Below are 20,804 nucleotides of genomic sequence, written 5' to 3'. Positions count from 1 at the left end.
CTCAGAATCTGATAAGAACTGGAAGAAAGATTTCGAAGAATTTCATAACTCTTACAGCGTAGAGTTTTGAAGGAATATCGAAAAAAAGTGCCACTTTCATGTGTCTTCATCTTCTATAATTTATCAAATAAAATCAAAATACATATCAACAGCATGATAAGTACATTGAAGAAACCCTGATTTAGAACAGGTACATAATATATGCACTTGGAAAATTGGGATCTTTTAGCACCCGTGTGTGTTATCGTTGAATACTTTGGAAACCACTGATCTAGTTTATAAATCAAGATGTTCAAGCTTGGAAAAGTAACAAAGGACTAGTGATAACAATTTAACTATAGTGTGACGATAAAACAAATATAAATTAACCGCTTCACGTAGCAATTGCGGTTGAATGGGTTATCGGTTGTGTCCATACGTTGAGCACTAATTGATATTAATGTTCCTTACAGTTACTGACAGTGTGAGGATTTCTTTTTCTATTATTTCAACTGTAATTGGGGTAATAAATCCTTCTTTTCATAGGAGCACCTAATACAAAGTTGCATTCCCTTAAAGCCAAATAAAAGATGATTGCCTGTGTATAAAATAGAAAGTAAAAATGTGAACAACAAAAATCCTCAGGAGAAAAAAAAAATGCTGAACGTTCAAAAGTAAATTATCCCTAGTACCATGTTAGGGGACATCTCAACTGACAAAATACACGAGCAACCTGATCGGGGGGAAAGCAAAAAATGCTATCATCCCTTACATAACAAGTTTAAACAAGAAGAAAATGAAAGAGGAAAAAAAAAAAAAATGCCCAAGTTGATAAATGAGAGTACAAAATGAGATCACATGAACAAGAAGAGATCTCAACTGACAAAATACACGAGCAACCTGATCGGGGGGAAAGCAAAAAATGCTATCATCCCTTACATAACAAGTTTAAACAAGAAGCAAATGAAAGAGGAAAAAAATGCCCAAGTTGATAAATGAGAGTACAAAATGAGATCACATGAACAAGAAGAGGAATGGAGGATATAGAGGGAAAGCAAAGGAGTGGAAACTTGGAAAGTGCTTACAAAGGCAATAAAAATGTAGAGCTCCATGGACGTCGGAACATGAAACATGCGAACACTGAGCTTCATAAAATTACAATCCAACCCTCTGATAAAATAAGATTTACTCGATGGCGGCTTGTGGACACTTTCTGAGTCAATAAGTACCAGGCCAACGCTACAAGAACTGATGGCAAATCAGCATTAACTATTAGGACACAAAATACTTCAACTCAATTCCCAGCTAATCCAGATAATCTTTATCTGATAAAAAAAAACTCGGTGAGTAGAAGAATTTCGGTATTGTTGGTACATCCACTAAAAATATGAGCTCTCACCTTTTCTTTCTCTATTTGATGTCGAATGGGCTGTCCTTGATTTCATGCCAATTTCAGTGCTGTAGATTTCCAATTCATCATTCTCTTTCGACGGATTTCGTGTTCGAAAGATTAGATAATCTGATGTTCCACAGTGATCCTCTTTGGCATAAATGCAAGGTGATGTCAAAAGCTTCTTCAATTACCATAGTAATACTGTGGTGTAACTGAAAAGAGCAAAATAAAATTATTAGATCTCTATTGATAGTAGGCTCCTACATTTCAGGGGTGAAGATTCTTGACTAATACTCCTGTAACGTAAACACCGAACACGAGCTTTTGAGGATTTTTCCTTCCTTTTTTTAATATTAAAAAAATTGCTCTATGAAATGTTTCTTTTTGCATGAGAAGCTCCTTAAAAAGCTTGTGGTAGATTATTTTATCTCGTTCCAAGTACATTTTTTAATATTAGATCTCTCGTTTCCTCTCTCAGTGTGGTTTTCATTTTATTGCAATAGAAAACTACAAGGTTTTCATCTCTTGAGCATTCTTCCATTTCTTCTCGTACCACTGAGTGCAATTCAATTGAAGGAAAACACGAATTAGACGAATAATTTTATTCATTTTGCCGTTAAGTTGCATTTTTTTCTTAATCAGGAGGAAATAATCAATCTATACTTGTTTCGAGTTTGGTGAAGTTTCGTTCAATTTTCCAATAGGCGTGTGATGTGAACATTTTCCAAATTCTGTACGCATAACTTAATCTATTTTGCGTTTTATGTCCGAGATGGTTATAGATTCGTAGGAGCTTAACCCATCTTTTGGGGCTGCCCCTACACCTAAGCCTCAAGTGGGCTTTTTGAATGGTTATAGAAAAGCTCCTCGAGAAAAATCTGACACAAACATACATTCAATGTTTCCTTTGTCTACGTGTTTCAGAAGACAAACTACTGAGTCCCTCTTCAGACCTCAAGTGTAAAAAGCTCTCCCCCTCTTCCTGTTCCTCTTCGTCGTCCAAATCGAAAAGAGTACGTACCATCTTCACACCCGAACAACTGGAGAGGTTGGAAGCAGAATTCGAACGCCAACAATACATGGTCGGACCTGAGCGATTGTACTTGGCGCACACATTGAATCTGACTGAAGCCCAGGTGAGTTCTCCCTTACACGAAATATTTTTGTATTTGGCGTTTGTCACGTTAGAACAAAAATTGACCCCTGGCCGGAGAACCGGGAAGATTTTCAAAAGCAGATATTTTTCTGTATAGTGAAAGAGTTCAAACGATGATTCAATGACAATATTGGGGACGTAATCTGCATCGCCCTACGAAATACAAGTTAGGAAATACTAATTATGTCTTCAAATTCTTTACATCGAAAATTATAGTAAAACTCAATGAACTTTTCATTTCACAGGTCAAAGTGTGGTTTCAAAACCGGCGGATCAAGTGGCGGAAACAGCATCTCGAGTTTCAGCAACAAAGACTGGCCGCCATCAAACAGTCCCAACTGAATCAGCAACAAGAGAACCTGCACCAGCAATCGTCAGACCAGCACCACACCAGTCAGCACCAGTATTTGTTCCAACAAGGAGAAATAGCGGTAGATAGTGATAATGACTCGGACGTGAATCCTTATGACTGAACTAATATGTAGAGGTGCCCTTGACTTGCATCTTAAAAGCACTCCAAAACTGTGCGCGTTAAGGTCCTGGAATTAGGGTTCAGTTAGATAGTTAGAATATACCAGTGCAAATGCCCCCAAAGTATCTATGTATAGTAGGTACATGATTATGTATATCAGAATAGATGAAATTTTCATGGTTAGATTGAGTCACTCCAAAACTGTGCGCGTTAAGGTCCTGGAATTAGGGTTCAGTTAGATAGTTAGAATATACCAGTGCAAATGCCCCCAAAGTATCTGTGTATAGTAGGTACATGATTATGTATATCAGAATAGATGGAATTTTCATGGTTAGATTGAGGAGTGTGGATGTGGAAACAAAAGCACTCCAAAACTGTGCGCGTTAAGGTCCTGGAATTAGGGTTCAGTTAGATAGTTAGAATATACCAGTGCAAATGCCCCCAAAGCATCTATGTATAGTAGGTACATGATTATGTATATCAGAATAGATGAAATTTTCATGGTTAGATTGAGGAGTGTGGATGTGGAAATAAAAGCACTTTGCTAGGGTGTCATTTAATTTTATTAAATGAAAATTACTTTTTCTTCCATTTTGAATTTCCTTTCGTTTCACCCGGAGATTTGGAACAAAGAGATGATTTTTTACTTCAGCGCCTTCCTTGCATTGTTCTGAAAACATTTGTCACCAAATACGCCTATACAACCTCTACTTAATATCTACTAACTACCCATTTAACAAGTTTTTTCGGATCCTCCTTATAAGCATAGTATTGCACTAAGGAATAGCAGTATGCCTGGCATACGGATCCAACATTATCATGGGCAACCTTTGATATATTAAAAAAAACACTACCTACTTGGAATGTGAAATAATTTAAAATTTAATTTCCTTTATTTTTTATTTTATTTTTCACAACGGTGAAAATATTTCGCCAGCGCTAGTTTATTTGCTGTAAGTTGGTTAAGTTTCCCGAGGTAATTTTATTTACAAAAATGTACCTAGGTAAGTTCAAAAAATTCCTTACCTACTTCATCACAGTTCACAACGGTGAAAATATTTCGCCAGCGCTAGTTTATTTGCTGTAAGTTGGTTAAGTTTCCCGAGGTAATTTTATTTACAAAAATGTTCCTAGGTAAGCTCAAAAAATTCCTTACGTACTTCATCACAGTACTCTCTGTGTCCGGAAAACTTCATCACAGTCATTCGTGTCTACTTTGACGGACAACGTTTCAACGCATTCCTCCGAATTTCCACTCAAAGCATCTCCCACACCCTGGTGGAACGAAAAGGGTTGTCTCCTCCTTCCCCTCTTCTGCCAATTAGCACGCCATTCCTGTGACGTCACATGTCCCTCCCCTCCCTCCCTTCTCGTCAAAGTTAATTACAAATTACTTTAATGGAGCAAGGATTTAATGAGTAAAGGGGAGCCCCAATTATTCCCCTCGCTCTCTCTTTTCTTTCCCTTTTCCTTTGCAACTTTTCGACGAACTTTATATTTTATTACAAAATTTAAACCCTTCCTTTCTCCTCTCTGTCCTTCGCTCCCCAGTTTTCCCTAGGAAACTTTCTCCGTTTTCTTTTGTTTGTGCTTCTCTTTTGAGATTTAATTTCCTCTCCTTTTTTTCTGCATCGGATTGTTCTCCCCGAGAGTTTACAAGATTGTTCCTTGGCTCCTTCTCTCCCATTTTGTTCTGAAAAATATCCGACTTGTTCAACTTCTGCTCAGACTCTCAGAGTAGGTCTTCCCCTTGAGGTGCCTATCCGGTTCTGATGTTGGCTACCATTTTGACTAGTAGGTACCTATCTACCTATTTTGACTTTATTTGTTGCTGCCCAGAATACTTGGGTTGTTGTTTGCTTAGAGTACCTATACCTATGTACTTCCGTATTAACGACGAGTGTGTTTTGACCACATTTTGGTTTCAGATACGTACGGTGAGACTTAGTTAAATTGACATATCCACCACTGCCCATACACATGCCCAACTATTAGGTTAGGTAGGATGATCGATGTGATGATCCCACTAAACCTTAGGGAGGAAAAAAAAAATAATAAAACAGGCTAAACACAACATCATCGAGGGTAAACGTTTGAACACTTTAATCTTCCAAATATGTAGTTTAACGTTTAACCTTCCTATTAGTATTTAATTTTTTCACGTCGCTGCTGGATTTAAACGTTAAACCGCAGCTTCCTTCCCCCTGGATTCAACTAATTGGAGGAGTTGCAATAAATATTATTAATAAAAGGTCGATTCCTACGTAAAAAGTTGTGAAAAATCCGAATCTGAGGTCAACTTTCCGAAAAAGTAACTTTAAAAGGTCGAAAATTAAATTTTTAATTGCCGTTCGAATGGAAAAGTTCGGAGAGTTGTGACGTCAGATTTCACGTCAAAATACGCAGAAACGCTTGCGCACAAACAAACGAAGCGGGATAGGCGATGACGTCAATACGTCATCGCCTACGGGAGCGTATGCCGTGACGTCAAACTTCACTATTTACCGGTATTTTTGAAATCGATTTACAAATAAAATGTATTATTATATTAATATTCGTATTTGTGCTTATTTAATTTAGGCCTTGTTCCATTTCCATTGGTGGATGAAATTTTAGGGGGATTGAGGGGTTTATATTACAATGACCCATACAAGTTCAGACTAATGTCTTACTATAAGGTACTTAAAACTCGATCATGTTCTACAGTAGAAAGGTAGTAGAATAGTTCGTCACATGAACTATGGAGAAAACATACAAAGTGCATCTATTGTACAATTGCAAAGAAGTGCTCGTACATCCCATGAGGTATCAAGTTAATGTTGTAAATAGACTCTCAGAATCGACAGAAAGTTTCAGTCTTAATTCTCACTCTAAGCTTACTACAATTACATTCATAGAGAAAATGTATTAGTTTGGACTTGGTATATTATTTCTAATCCCATTCATAGAAGTTACAATGTTACACACATCTTCTATTGAGTTGTTCCCAAAGTTGGATCTGCAAAGTTCACAAATAAAGGAAATGGAGCCACTTGTCAGTTTTAAAGTTAAAATGTTGGATTGATATAGCTAGTTATAAATAGCATTTGAATATCAATCAAGTGTGATTGTCGGAAATGGAAGTTGAGAAGAGAGGGGTTCTTGTTATAATTTAAGGCCACTTTGGATAACACTGAATTTTAAATTCTCATACCAAGTATACATATGTAGGTAACTGTGTACTTTGTTAACCTGATCCAGCAAGTCTACAATACTTGTACATACTCTGCAAAAGAGTACGTAATAGGGATAGCTCAAATATCACTGAGCTTATGAATCAGGCCAGCAGGTAATGAATTCGGATCACAGATGCAAAATCGTCAGTTGATACAGAAAATCGGTCATTAAATAGGCATACGTCAACCAGAAAAAAATATCAATAGAACCCGATCCTTCTTCAAGACCTTAATCCTAACTAGGTTTCAAATAAGACAAGTTTTACAACGTGATATTAGATTGTAGATTGAAATCGTGGTAGAGTGGTGGGTTTGTATAACAGAGTGCGCGAGTTTATCATAATCCTGAAATCCGGGTTGGAAATATCTGTAGGGCCAACCGGAGTAATGTGACACACTTTGGTCATCTTTGTAACCATTAAAGCCCGGTATACGCGATTGTCTCCCAAAGTTGTCTTTCGAACACTACAACTTGTCTCCCAAAGTAAGCCTTTCGAAAGATCGTTGCTTGTGTGCTCGAGATTTGGTCTAAACGAGTGAAATTCTGTTGAAAAGCCCACTTGGGGTAGGTTAGGTAGGTACTGATTGATTAGGTATATGTATTCGTATATGCTTAACCCAACTTTTAGGACTGTGTGCCCCTACACCTTAGCCTCAACGTGGGCTTTTTGTGTGCGGAGTTAGGCAGGTACTGTCTCGTACTCTTATGAGCCGTGCCAGATTCTCTTTTGAGTCGTGCTTGAATTGCAGTCCGGGAAATTGTTACAACTCTACTGGACCTTTTTTGATTGACACTGAGGGCAATCCGGATTTTTGAATTGTCCGCAATTTGACTTCAGCTCAACATTTGCCTGCATCTCATCTACTCGAGTGACGATCTCAGGATTCTCAGGCCCGCCTCAAGTTGTATGAGTACAGTTGGTAAGTGGTAAGTACCATACCTGTTTACCTGTATGTTTATAAGAAAAGGTCACAGATGCAAAATCGTCAGTTGATACAGAAAATCGGTCATTAAATAGGCATACGTCAACCAGAAAAAAATATCAATAGAACCCGATACTTCTTCAAGACCTTAATCCTAACTAGGTTTCAAATAAGACAAGTTTCACAACGTGATATTAGATTGTAGATTGAAATGAAGTCTGAATATGTCAGAGCGTAGATTTAACAATCATCTGGGTCATAAAGTCATTTTCCCCAAAAAATAAATAACATGGGCATTTGGGGGCCTCGAATCTTTCTTAAACTCGTATACTCGGATTAGAAGAACATGTGTTATTTCACCACCGAGCTCTCATATGAATATTCGAATCAAAAAGAAACACACGAGAATCTAAAAAAGGAAAATTCCCAAAGTTACCATATTTTTATTTGAGAACAAGAATGAAAATTCCACCTGGAAACTTGGAAATTCCATACGGATTATGAATTTCATGTAAGATAATCTGGTTCACTGAGCTGGAATCACATTCCATCATGTTATTACAATTCAATTTACATTCAATATTTTGACTTCTACCTGGGCCATATTTTGATTTTCCAATTCTAATTCGAGAAATTTTAAATCCCTTCTTAACACCTTTCTTCACTTGAAGTAGTATTAGCTTGCCGACCATGATCTCAAAGAATCTTGGAACAATTTTAATTTTATTTCGAGAAAATCTCCGACAAAGTGATTTTGTGGGTTTGCGGGTTTTGCACCTTTTTTTTGTTCTTCATGCTTCATCAAGCTTTTCACTCCTTTTCCCGATATATCGATATCGATATATTTGAGGGGCCGATATATCGATATATCGATTTATCGATATATTTGCGACTCATTTACATCCCTAAGAAAATCTCCGACAAAGTGATTTTGTGGGTTTGCGGGTTTTGCACCTTTTTTTGTTCTTCATGCTTCATCAAGCTTTTCACTCCTTTTAAAACCTCAACATTTGCCTGCATCTCATCTACTCGAGTGACGATCTCAGGATTCTCAGGCCCGCCTCAAGTTGTATGAGTACAGTTGGTAAGTAGTAAGTACCTGTATGTTTATAAGAAAAGCACTCTCACTCTCAGGTCTTGAAGGTTTACTAAATTTTCAGCGTCACTTTTCTCAAGTTTGCTCGATTTCATACTCCGGTAGAAGAACGGAGAGAGAGAAAAATCATAAAAAATATATATAAAGCTCTGCTTCCTGGGTATGTATTTAATTATAAAAGCTTTGATAACTAGCGAGGTGTGGGGTGCAAATTACAAGCTAAAGAGCATAAAGAATGAAGACCCTGGAATCGGGGTGGGAGGATGAAAGTTAAGCTTATTGTTTGTACAAGGCATTCATACCTAACCTCACCCTCCCTCTCCCCTTTTGACTTTCTCTTGGCAGAGAGAGAGAGAGAGACTCCCCTACTTGCTCTCATAATTATAAATTAATTTCCATGTAATACTGCTGCTTAGCTAAGTGCTAAGCGAGAGAGATACAGTTTTTTTACTCCCTAAAATTTCATTGTTTCAAAATTTTGTGCGTTTTGTTCATTTCAGAGTTGAAGTTTGATTTTCGAGAAGGGAGATATTATTGAGCAACTCTTGGCGTTTGTCATTCTTCAACGTAGACACAGAGATGAAAATCTGGGGTACCAATAAGTCACAATAATGTTCCATAGAATCCTTGGATCCATGTCTCCTCACAATTCCTGGCGATGCTATATGGAGTTGAAAATAAATGCCGATTTTGGTAGGTACCCTTTCTTGAGATAGGAGACAGTATGTTCTTAGGTAATACATCAAGTTTTCTATCAATAGTTAGGTAAGTATGTATGTACATCTTTTAAGTCCGAACAATGCTTTAGTCCTAAACAAAACGCACGACGCGTTAAATTTAGGTTTTATTTCTTTTAATTTATTTCTCTGTGTCCATAGAGCAGGGGTTGGGAGACCGGGGATATCATTGATTCTTCACTTCCTGACTTCAGTGTATTCTCACGCATTGTCTCATACCCTTTTCTGTGGTCGGCATAGATTTGCTAAACTTTGACCAATGTAGTCATACAATACATAGTTTATACCCGGGTCTGGAGGTTCACTTTGAAATCTTTGGTTATCCATCTGAGCTCATGGTGCTCTGACTAGGATTTCTCACCTTTACAGCCCCCACACTATGGTGACTATTATTATTATGTTTTAATGTAAAGTAGCAAAACAGAATAAAAATACCACACAAATGAAATCTCCATAATCTTTCGACTTTCTAACTAGTTCAATAAACTTCAATGCCAATTTTATAATTCCTTCGTCAACTTTTTTGTGTTGTATTCAATAGGGTTCAAATAAGTCATACATCCAATCAATTCTTTATCAAACGGACTTCTTGAAAGCCCACGCAATCCAAAGGCTCTGAGGATTTTTGTTGTTCACATTTTTACTTTCTATTTTATACACAGGCAATCATCTTTTATTTGGCTTTAAGGGACGTAGAGGTATTTGTGTTTAACCTAAAGAACCAATTTTTCAATCACCCTGTGACCTATCCTTGTATCCTCTTCGTACACTAATGGTTTGTAATAATTTCATCACATATCCCGTCATGATCATGTTTCAAATTTCAAAGCTCACACGGAAACATTTCTACGACATTATCGTGGAACCTGGAAGTATCATTCTACTGTTTAGATAGATTGGGAATTTGAAGTGACCGCAAGCCACAGCTTTGATGAAGTTCCCCATAATCGATTTATATTCGGTGAGTGAATTTTAAAATACCATGGCCTCTTGTTTGTTGAACGTTTTTCTCGTATTGGGAGAGTCACAGATTTTCCCATATCTGTCCCCTATCCCATTCTCTCTTCGCTCCCATGCATTCTTCTTTTTCCCATAAATTTTCTTCTAATACGTAAGTAGCTAAGGTATTAAGGTACTCTAGGTTAAGGAAATAATATAGCGAAATAGATCTCACATTATATCGCAAAATCTTTTGTGTGCTCTTAATACCTCCCTCCATTTTACGATTTTACCTTGCTTGGTATCTTAATTGCTTTTATAAAATAAGGAAAATCTTACATACTTCTTATACTCTTATGATATTATGGCGTGTTATTATCTTAACTTTATATTAATATTCATTATCCTTATATTGTATGTTTATGTATACAGGGTCTGTCAGTAGAGATGTAATATTGGTGTTTTATGCATATGCAAACATTCTGATATCTTGTGAAGTCTTTTTTCCCCCAGGTTTATTGAGATGATATCTTATCTGTTTATTTTGAATCAGACTGTTTTCAATGTGAATAATTATTTCCAATGATTTCTTTACCAAAACCCTCGTTAAGGCTGTAGTTCCACTGAATCATATTTTTAGTTTAGTGAAAGCTTGTGTCCCTTTTCTGATCATAAGGTACCCTAAATACTTCCCGCGATGATCGTATTGAAAGTTTTAACGAATTTTATATCATACTCTCGAGAAATTTTAATATTAGGAAATTTTCTTTTCTAATTGCTATTCCAAACTTTGCTCTCTTCTTCAACTTTGAATGTTGAACAAAAACTCATATGTGAAAAGTGGGTACTTTACAGCAATGCCTTACCGGTATTGGGCGTTATCACATTATAATTAGCTATCTTTTGTTAGAGTTAGGTATAAGTACAGACCAGGCTCAAAAAAGTAAAAAAGGGGGGGGGTGAATATAATAAAGCATTTAACCTGGATGCTGAAATAGCATTTTTGAGAGTTGGTACACACTACACAGGGATATTCCCTGCTACACAAGGTAAATATGGCAACAGAAAAATGAAAATATTTGGAAAATTCAAAATTATTTTAATTTCATACAAAATCCCCTCATCTCCCCCCGTGGTATCCGCCTTTGTAATATACACGAGTACACGTACAACAAATTCAAAATTATTTTAATTTCATACAAAATCCCCTCATCTCCCCCCGTGGTATCCGCCTTTGTAATATACACGAGTACACGTACAATCTAGAGAAAAAATCTTCACTGTTAAATTTACAAAAAGATGAGCGTGAGGTAATGTAAACTGTGCCTGGAGGAGTGGTAGAGTGGTGGGTTTGTATAACAGAGTGCGCGAGTTTATCATAATCCTGAAATCCGGGTTGGAAATATCTGTAGGGCCAACCGGGGTAATGTGACACACTTTGGTCATCTTTGTAACCATTAAAGAATAGAATAGAATATACCTTGTTTATCCTGCCAGAATGAGTGAGACTGAAAAGTCCCTTTACTCCCGCAGTCTAAACAAGGTCTTATATATTTCATAGGTAAAGTTACGTAAAGCCCGGTATACGCGACAGGTTGCTCGTGTATTTTGTCAGTTGAGATGTCCCCTAACATGGTACTAGGGATAATTTACTTTTGAACGTTCAGCATTGATTCATAAGCTCAGTGATATTTGAGCTATCCCTATTACGTACTCTTTTGCAGAGTATGTACAAGTATTGTAGACTTGCTGGATCAGTTTAACAAAGTACACAGTTACCTACATATGTATACTTGGTATGAGAATTTAAAATTCAGTGTTATCCAAAGTGGCCTAAATTATAACAAGAACCCCTCTCTTATCAGTGATATTTGAGCTATCCCTATTACGTACTCTTTTGCAGAGTATGTACAAGTATTGTAGACTTGCTGGATCAGGTTAACAAAGTATACACAGTTACCTACATATGTATACTTGGTATGAGAATTTAAAATTCAGTGTTATCCAAAGTGAACAAATACATTACCTATAACAAGAACCCCTTTCTTATCAACTTCCATTTCGGACAATCACACTTGATTGATATTCAAATGCTATTTATAACTAGCTATATCAATCCAACATTTTAACTTTAAAACTGACAAGTGGCTCCATTTCCTTTATTTGTGAACTTTGCAGATCCAACTTTGGGAACAACTCAATAGAAGATGTGTGTAACATTGTAACTTCTATGAATGGGATTAGAAATAATACACCAAGTCCAATCTAATACATTCTCTCTATGAATGTAATTGTAGTAAGCCAGAGTGAGAATTAAGACTGAAACTTTCTGTTGATTCTGAGAGTCTATTTACAACATTAACTTGATACGTCATGGGATGTACGAGCACTTCTTTGCAATTGTACAATAGATGCATTTTGTATGTTTTCTCCATAGTCCATGTGACGAACTTCTCTACTATCTTTCTACTGTAGAACATGATCGAATTTTAAGTACCTTATAGCTTATAGTAAGACATTAGTCTGAACTTGTATGGGTCATTGTAATATAAACCCCTCAATCCCCATAAAATTTCATCCACCAATGGAAATGGAACAAGGCCTAAATTAAATAAGCACAAATACGAATATTAATATAATAATACATTTTATTTGCATACAAAATTGTGGTAAACAGTTCAATAATAACTTAGTAATACATTTGAATACAATAATGAAATTAATTACATTTATTTGATAACTGTAGGTACATTTACCTACTTTAACTATACACGGTTATACATTGTATTAAATTAAATTGAAAATACAGTGTACGGCGCTCACAACAATACTTAATTATACTTAATAATGAAATTAATTACATTTATTTGATAACTGTAGGTACATTTACCTACTTTAACTATACACGGTTATACATTGTATTAAATTAAATATACAGTGTACGGCGCTCAAAACAATACTTAATTATACTTTTGTATCGAGAGGAAAATGACTAGGCTCTTATCTCGTCTTGAAAAATTGTACAATCTACTTACATTATACTATCAGACCACCTCTGATTTTGCTTTCAATTTGAATTATGTATATCAATTTGTTGACATCTTGATGGAAGACTCAGTAACTTTGTGAATTTTCATATGACTATAGTTCCATATATCAATTTGGTTGGACATATGCCTTTGGATAATTCCATTCTTCATCAGCTATAGGTACGTTCTAATTCTAATGGTTGCGTAATACCTAATAATGGGCTTTTCCATTAGATCTCTTTGATAAGGAGGTTTATAAACCTTATAAAATCAAATCTAAACCATGCATGTTTGGTTAAGTGGGCGTAGGTATATGGACATGGTACTATACTGCTATAATATATTTCCCCCGAGTTCACATATTTCTCTGAATATCAAATAATTTCAATTTTTTCTCAACTGTGTGTTATGTCTCCCTCCCTCATCCCTGAATGACCACTGTCCATTGGTCAGACAAAGAAAAATCCCATTTTATAGTTGTGGAAATGTTATTAATTTGTTTCAAAATGAAACCATTGACGTTTTAATATGATTGTGGAGCTCTCATCAAATGTTTCCAACATAGGTATTTATCATCATAAAAAGTGGGAGGGGTTGGAAGGAAGCTTTTGGTCAATGCAGGATGCAGGCAGAATTTAATTAAAATAAATCATTTTCAGATATAGCTATGTAGTAGGTTAGGTAGAAAAGAAAAGGTTAGGTATTTGGAAAACGTCTTGTATGGTTTATTCATAGCCCACATATCTCAATTTAATTACATACCATAGGTGCAAAGCTGTTTTTCTCGAGAGCCATTTCTCTCCATATCTCAAGTCGGTGAACAAAGAGCTTATGAAAGAAATTTCAACCCACATACCACCACTGCTCAAAAGTGATCACAAAGCTCCACTCTACACTCTACATAATGTAAAGCTATGAGGCTATTGTGATGAGCTTAAAAATACTATGGCGGTATAAATGGGGAAAATTCGCAAAACTTTACATAGTATCAAAACTGTCGCCACATGGAATGAACTCAAAACAACTGAAACCATTAATTATCAGCAAATACAAAAGAGCTCCCAAATCGATGAGGTCACTTTCAAATGATGTTCTAATTGCCATGGTCCCCTCACTACTCCACCCCAATGGGGGAAACTAAAGGGGGGTGCGCTGTGTGTTGGGTCACTCCAAAATAATGATGTCCTTTATCAATGAGCTCCAGATGACTTTGATATGAAGGCATACAACACCTACATAAGTATTTCCTTTCTGTTTCTGTCATGTACCTACTCTACTCGTATTTGTACTATGTAGTTATGTATGTACCATTGTACCTAGATATTTGTTGCACGTGACTGTCCTTAACTTGACCATGCTTGAAACATGTTGCATGCATTTCATTTTGGCTAGTGACAAATTTAGTATTCGGAATCGTAAAAAAATGTTTATACGGGGAAGTACAACTTTTTTTAACTGAGCTCCAGCAGACCGCCATTTTAGTTTACATTATTGCGTCCCCCATTCCACATTGACTAGGGGAGCTTTATCTGTACAGTGTGGTTTCACAATACCCCAATATTCTCGGATTTTCATGTTTTTGCCATGATTACATGGTACAACTTGGCCATTTGCAAACTTCAAAGGACATTTCTACAGTATGTACCTATCTTCTGTTCAGTGGTACCTACAAGTTACTCATTCTTCACTGTTTGTGTCTATCGACTCTTTTTGTAAGGTGTACCTACCTACTTACTACCCACGTATTTGAAAGGTCAGTCTTTTGGTGAATTGATCTCGTACCTATTGTAAATTTGTAATGCACGATGCTGTTTTTTTAATCCAGGAAGTCTAATCGAAAATAACGAAAAATTTCCCCCACACGTCCTACAGGATTCACAATGTTCAACTCTCCCAATTGGCGACACCCGGCCCGCTTCAGGCTTGATCAGAAATGTCAACAAGAATTCCACGACCGCGGACCTGAAGATATACATCGCCCGATATACCCATATCAAGAGTCTGACAGATTCCTCCTGGATCCTATCCGCTATAAAACGGAGCTTTGCCGATCACTAGAAGGTTATCGCCCGTGTCAGTATGGTGAGCGATGTCGATTTGCGCACAGCGTGGAAGAGTTGCGGCCACCTGTCCGACATTACCGCTATCGGACACGACTCTGCCGCAACTATCACCATAACGGCGTGTGCAACTATGGAACCCGGTGCTCATTCATACACCGTGTTCCTGGAGAAGAGGTGGACCCTGTAAAGAAATACCGGGAAATACACGGTGATATACAAGAGACCCGGGATATACCGGGTGCTGCTACGCGAGGCGATCGTTCTCGTATACAAAGTGGCTCCTCTTGCTCCAGCTCTTGGAGTTCTGCTAGTAATGCCAGCTATAGTCCAGGTTGGAGCACTGCGTCTTCCAAGACGTTTGAATTTCCTCACAGAGCTTTTTTCTGAGATGTTCCTTCGCTTGAGCAGTGGTGAGCTGAGGCTTATTCTATGACGAACTTGTTCTGAATCTATAATTTTCAGTCCTCGCAGAGAAAATAATTATTAAATAAATAAAAATGTCCGTTTGTCAATCTTTGCTTCGCGGAGATAGCGAAGTGAGGAGTGTAGTGTAAAGAATATGTAAGTACTTACACATACTCGTATACTTCGTGGAATAAGCCTCTGATCACATTTTATGAATATGAAGTTGGTTGAAGTTTTATTTATTTTTTTATGACGCCGTCCTCAGATATTATTATTGTGCCTTATTTTCTTACCTTTACTTTACTCTATTTATTTTTCATTTTATGTTTTGATTACCTACTCATTAATTATTACTTTCTATTTTTTTATTAGTAATACGATGGAAGTTTGGAAAAATAATGATCTCTAGATTTTTTTTGCCAAGTCTGATTTTTTATTTTATTTATTTTTTAATATTTTCTTTAACGATATTTTTGTTTTAAATACTTAATTTAAGTACGATAAATAATATCTACGTGCCAATAATACTCCCTTCAGAAATGGGCGTGCATAGGAAGCTTTCCACAACATTAAATACATTGTTAAACCCTGTACCCATAGAATATGAAAAGCAATAGACTATCGCAACCTGTTCAGAATAAACAATCATCCTGAAACAAAACTCTGAATAATCGAATTTCGGGAATTTAAATCGAAAAAGTTCTACACCATCAGGACACCCTAAAGTTCTGAGGAACTCGGACCTCCACTCGAAGTTTTGTCCTCATATGTGGCCCTTTTCCTTAAGCTTAGCCACAAGCGTGTCCACATCTGGGACTATAGATCCTGCTTGTCTGACTGGAGGGTCCTCTACAGTAACTATTTCAATGCGGGCTCCAGTGTCAACTCCCATGTCTTTCGGAGATACCTTCTTGATGGGCTTCTTTTTGGCTTTCTGAAACAATAAGAAGAGCTAATATAGGGGACCATTCAATGCATATTGGATAATGCGGGCTCCAGTGTCAACTCCCATGTCTTTCGGAGATACCTTCTTGATGGGCTTCTTTTTGGCTTTCTGAAACAATAAGAAGAGCCAATATAGGGGACCATTCAATGCATATTGGATTTTTTAAAAAATGTCTCCCTCCAAAATTTGCTAGGCACCTGATTTGCCCACACCATACCTTGAGCCAGCCTTTCTCAAATGCTGGTTACCTTAGAGTTAGCTATCATGAAATTCTCTTCATTCTCTCAAAGAGAATCTCTATAATATTCACATAGCCAGAGACATTAGTCCTCGCTCAGTTTATCATCTCTTATCTAGATTTCAATACTGACACTGAAAACAAATAAATTAAATGTGAGACGATCTGTATTAGTTATGTACTTTTGTTATGTTACCCATTATATAAAATATGTTCCCATAGTAATTTTACAATTAATTTTCAAATATATTGGTCTTTTTTCACTTCTTCAAACGCAAGTTTATGTCTTTCTGTATTGTGTTATTTAGGCTTCTAAGGTAATCTAAGGTGTTTGCCTGGCCACATTACTGCGCGGGTCTTTGATCTAGGTACAAGTGTAGGTACATACGCGGGACAAAATTGGCGGAGCTTTTGGTTGATTCCTAAATATAAATTACGTCAGTGGCGTAGACAACGACCAAAAATACGTTCGGCAAAGAAGCTCTTTACCTCTGGATCTTGCTCCTTTGATTTACGTCTCTGGTAGTAATATTGATCTTATCAGAGCCGGTGTACACGACCAAAAATACGTTCGGCAAAGAAGCTCTTTACCTCTGGATCTTGCTCCTTTGATTTACGTCTCTGGTAGTAATATTGATCTTATCAAAGCCGGTGTACACATATTTATATACAAACATGATGAGATCTTATTATTGTCCAAGTAGGTGTGAAATTGACATTGTAATCCCTTACCCTATTTACTCGTAGATCTGAGGGTAACCGCTCCATTCCATTGTCCCTGGAACCCACACAATAACGTGTTTCATTTTCATAACCTAACGCATATCAATTGAAAAAGTCACTCCCGATAATCTTGTAGTGAAAATTAACAAAAATCAATTCGTCGTAAAATTTAATAAACATGGGCATTATGAGTGGGAGGCTCAGGTGTTGTGTGGAATCTCTGTTGAAATCTCTGTTTATTACGCTGTAATTTACACGGCCTTAAATATGTTCACGGGTTCGAGTTCCCCCAAAAATAGTCCGTAACAAACGGGAACTTATGCGGGAAATAGATTAAGGGTACCTAATTTAAGGGTTGAGGCCTTAATGAAGGCGCTATTCTGGTATACAGGATGTAGGTACCTGTAAAATTTCATCATCATTTATTTGAAAACTTGACCATATTTAACTTTCAAGAGCAGGTAATGGCGAAAGTACGTTGTATGCGCCAGTTCCCGATGGTTCATAAAGGATTAAAGTTAGGTATACAGCTTTGCGCGAGGTTGGTATCCGGTTAGGCCACCTTTGGGTAATCGCGTGCTGCTGACTTTTTTCGGCCTCACTCAGGCTGGATGAGGTTGTGAATTGGCGAATACCTTGTCGCTGTCGCCAAATAGAGGGAAAAGCCCCCGTCACTAAAAACCTTAAGCCAGCCACTTACCAACAGGTCCGCCTGTCAGGTCTACCCGATAGTGAATGGCTGGCCTTAGCAGTTATAGTGACTTACGGCATACAGATACATACAGCCTATTAAGAAGAAAGATAAATAAATTTCAAAAGCCGCCATAATCCATGAGATTAGTACAGATTGGGTGGTATGGAAGCAAGCAGCTGGTTGACTTTGATATCCACCGTGACTTATTTTGTTTACTCCAAAACATACAATTATTATCATTTATTGTCAACTACCCCTGTGAATTATCTATATGAAATATTCGACATAACTTGATGTCGATGATGTGTAATAATAACGTCGGAAGGGTGGAAAAGGGGCCCAAGTCTTTGAATATTCCGAGATTTTAATAATAATAGTAGTGCTTATTTATACTGCTCGCATAGGACTGAAAAGTCCCTTTTATGTTCCGAGAACGAAATTATTTATCCCATATATGAGGATTAAAATCCGTACCCGCTGGGAATCGGAACCCAGCGCCTACCGCTTACAAGGCAGGACGCGCACTACCGCAATTAAGCTAAGCTAGCTGGCGTTAAAGGGTCGGCTGGGATTGAACCCACGCCCTCCTGTTTACCAGGCGAGCGCCTTGACCACTACACCACCGAGGCAGGTAAGACCATAGCATAGACTCATAGGGTACCAAATGGTCGCATTTAGAGGGCGTAATATGAAATTTTCAAATGGAACCTGGAAGTATCATTCTACTGTTTAGATAGATTGGGAATTTGAAGTGACCGCAAGCCACAGCTTTGATGAAGTTCCCCATAGAAGAGCAGGGGTTGGGAGACCGGGGATATCATTGATTCTTCACTTCCTGACTTCAGTGTATTCTCACGCATTGTCTCATACCCTTGTCCTCTTCGTTTAGCTTTCTGTGGTCGCCTTAGATTTGCTAAACTTTGACCAATGTAGTCATACAATACATAGTTTATACCCGGGTCTTGAGGTTCACTTTGAAATCTTTGGTTATCCATCTGAGCTCATGGTACTCTGACTAGGATTTCTCACCTTTACAGCCCCCACACTATGATGACTATTATTATTATGTTTTAATGTAAAGTAGCAAAACAGAATAAAAATACCACCCAAATGAAATCTCCATAATCTTTCGACTTTCTAACTAGTTCAATAAACTTCAATGCCAATTTTATAATTCCTTCGTCAACTTTTTTGTGTTGTATTCAATAGGGTTCAAATAAGTCATACATCCAATCAATTCTTTATCAAACGGACTTCTTGAAAGCCCACGCAATCCAAAGGCTCTTTTACATGAATTTATTGAAGGAATTTCATTAAAACGCTTTTGAAAAAGTGTGTGTAAGAGAGGAAAAAATAAATTCGATTTTAAAAGGAGTGAAAAGCTTGATGAAGCATGAAGAACAAAAAAAAGGTGCAAAACCCGCAAACCCACAAAATCACTTTGTCGGAGATTTTCTCGAAATAAAATTAAAATTGTTCCAAGATTCTTTGAGATCATGGTCGGCAAGCTAATACTACTTCAAGTGAAGAAAGGTGTTAAGAAGGGATTTAAAATTTCTCGAATTAGAATTGGAAAATCAAAATATGGCCCAGGTAGAAGTCAAAATATTGAATGTAAATTGAATTGTAATAACATGATGGAATGTGATTCCAGCTCAGTGAACCAGATTATCTTACATGAAATTCATAATCCGTATGGAATTTCCAAGTTTCCAGGTGGAATTTTCATTCTTGTTCTCAAATAAAAATATGGTAACTTTGGGAATTTTCCTTTTTTAGATTCTCGTGTGTTTCTTTTTGATTCGAATATTCATATGAGAGCTCGGTGGTGAAATAACACATGTTCTTCTAATCCGAGTATACGAGTTTAAGAAAGATTCGAGGCCCCCAAATGCCCATGTTATTTATTTTTTGGGGAAAATGACTTTATGACCCAGATGATTGTTAAATCTACGCTCTGACATATTCAGACTTGATTTCAATCTACAATCTAATATCACGTTGTAAAACTTGTCTTATTTGAAACCTAGTTAGGATTAAGGTCTTGAAGAAGGATCGGGTTCTATTGATATTTTTTTCTGGTTGACGTATGCCTATTTAATGACCGATTTTCTGTATCAACTGACGATTTTGCATCTGTGATCCGAATTCATTACCTGCTGGCCTGATTCATAAGCTCAGTGATATTTGAGCTATCCCTATTACGTACTCTTTTGCAGAGTATGTACAAGTATTGTAGACTTGCTGGATCAGGTTAACAAAGTATCACAGTCCTACATATGGTAATTGTTGGTAATGAGAAATTACAATTCAGTGTTATATCCAAAGTGGCTAAAATTACTATAACAAGAACCCCTCTCTTCTCAACTTCAATTCCGACCATCACACTTTGGATTTGATATTCAATGCTATTTATTAACTAGTTATATCATCCACATTTATAACTTAAAACGACAAGGTTGGCTCTTTCCTTATTTTGTGACTTTGGCAGTCCACTTTGTTGAACAATCTCAATGAAGATGTGTGTACATTGTAATCCTATGGATGGGAGATTAGAAATTAATACCCACAAGTCCAATGTAATACATTCTCTCTATTATGTGAATTGTAGTAGCAGAGTGAGATTAAGACTGAATTCTGTTGTTCTGAGAGTCGCTTATTTAAAACTTAACTTGATAGTCATTGGGATGTACGAGCTACTTCTTTGCAATTGTACAATAGGATGGATTTTGTATGTTTTCCTCATGTCATGTGGACGAATTGATCTTTTACTGTGAACATGATCGAATGTATGT

The 20,804-nt window shown here is 36.9% G+C and overlaps 3 protein-coding genes across 3 annotated transcripts in view; 2 read left to right on the top strand and 1 right to left on the bottom strand.

Annotated features, from left to right (window-relative positions):
• The first annotated feature begins 159 nt into the window (after nt 1-159).
• Nucleotides 160-3,170, top strand: LOC113471421 (homeobox protein Nkx-6.2-like). The gene is made up of 3 exons (XM_026830556.1): nt 160-190; nt 2,297-2,508; nt 2,774-3,170. Exons 2-3 carry the CDS (start codon nt 2,452-2,454, stop codon nt 2,999-3,001), a joined length of 285 nt encoding a protein of 94 aa, XP_026686357.1. The 5' UTR covers nt 160-190; nt 2,297-2,451; the 3' UTR covers nt 3,002-3,170.
• Nucleotides 3,171-14,820: 11,650 nt separating this feature from the next.
• Nucleotides 14,821-15,390, top strand: LOC103518881 (mRNA decay activator protein ZFP36L1-like). The gene has a single exon (XM_008483963.1). It carries the CDS (start codon nt 14,821-14,823, stop codon nt 15,388-15,390), a length of 570 nt encoding a protein of 189 aa, XP_008482185.1.
• A 558-nt stretch (nt 15,391-15,948) lies between these two features.
• The window catches only part of LOC103518880 (electron transfer flavoprotein subunit beta-like), a gene marked incomplete at its 5' end in the record, with an annotated part of 10,368 nt that continues 5,512 nt past the window's right edge, over nt 15,949-20,804 (bottom strand). Inside the window, one exon of the mRNA XM_017447969.2 lies at nt 15,949-16,342. Within this exon, the coding sequence (XP_017303458.1) occupies nt 16,172-16,342 (171 nt within the window). The remainder of the gene's footprint in view (nt 16,343-20,804) is intronic.

The sequence above is a fragment of the Diaphorina citri genome, unplaced genomic scaffold (genome assembly GCF_000475195.1).
Source record: "Diaphorina citri unplaced genomic scaffold, Diaci psyllid genome assembly version 1.1 scaffold2412, whole genome shotgun sequence".
Taxonomy (NCBI): Eukaryota; Metazoa; Arthropoda; class Insecta; order Hemiptera; family Psyllidae; genus Diaphorina; species Diaphorina citri.
This window is presented reverse-complemented; position numbering and strand designations above follow the sequence as displayed.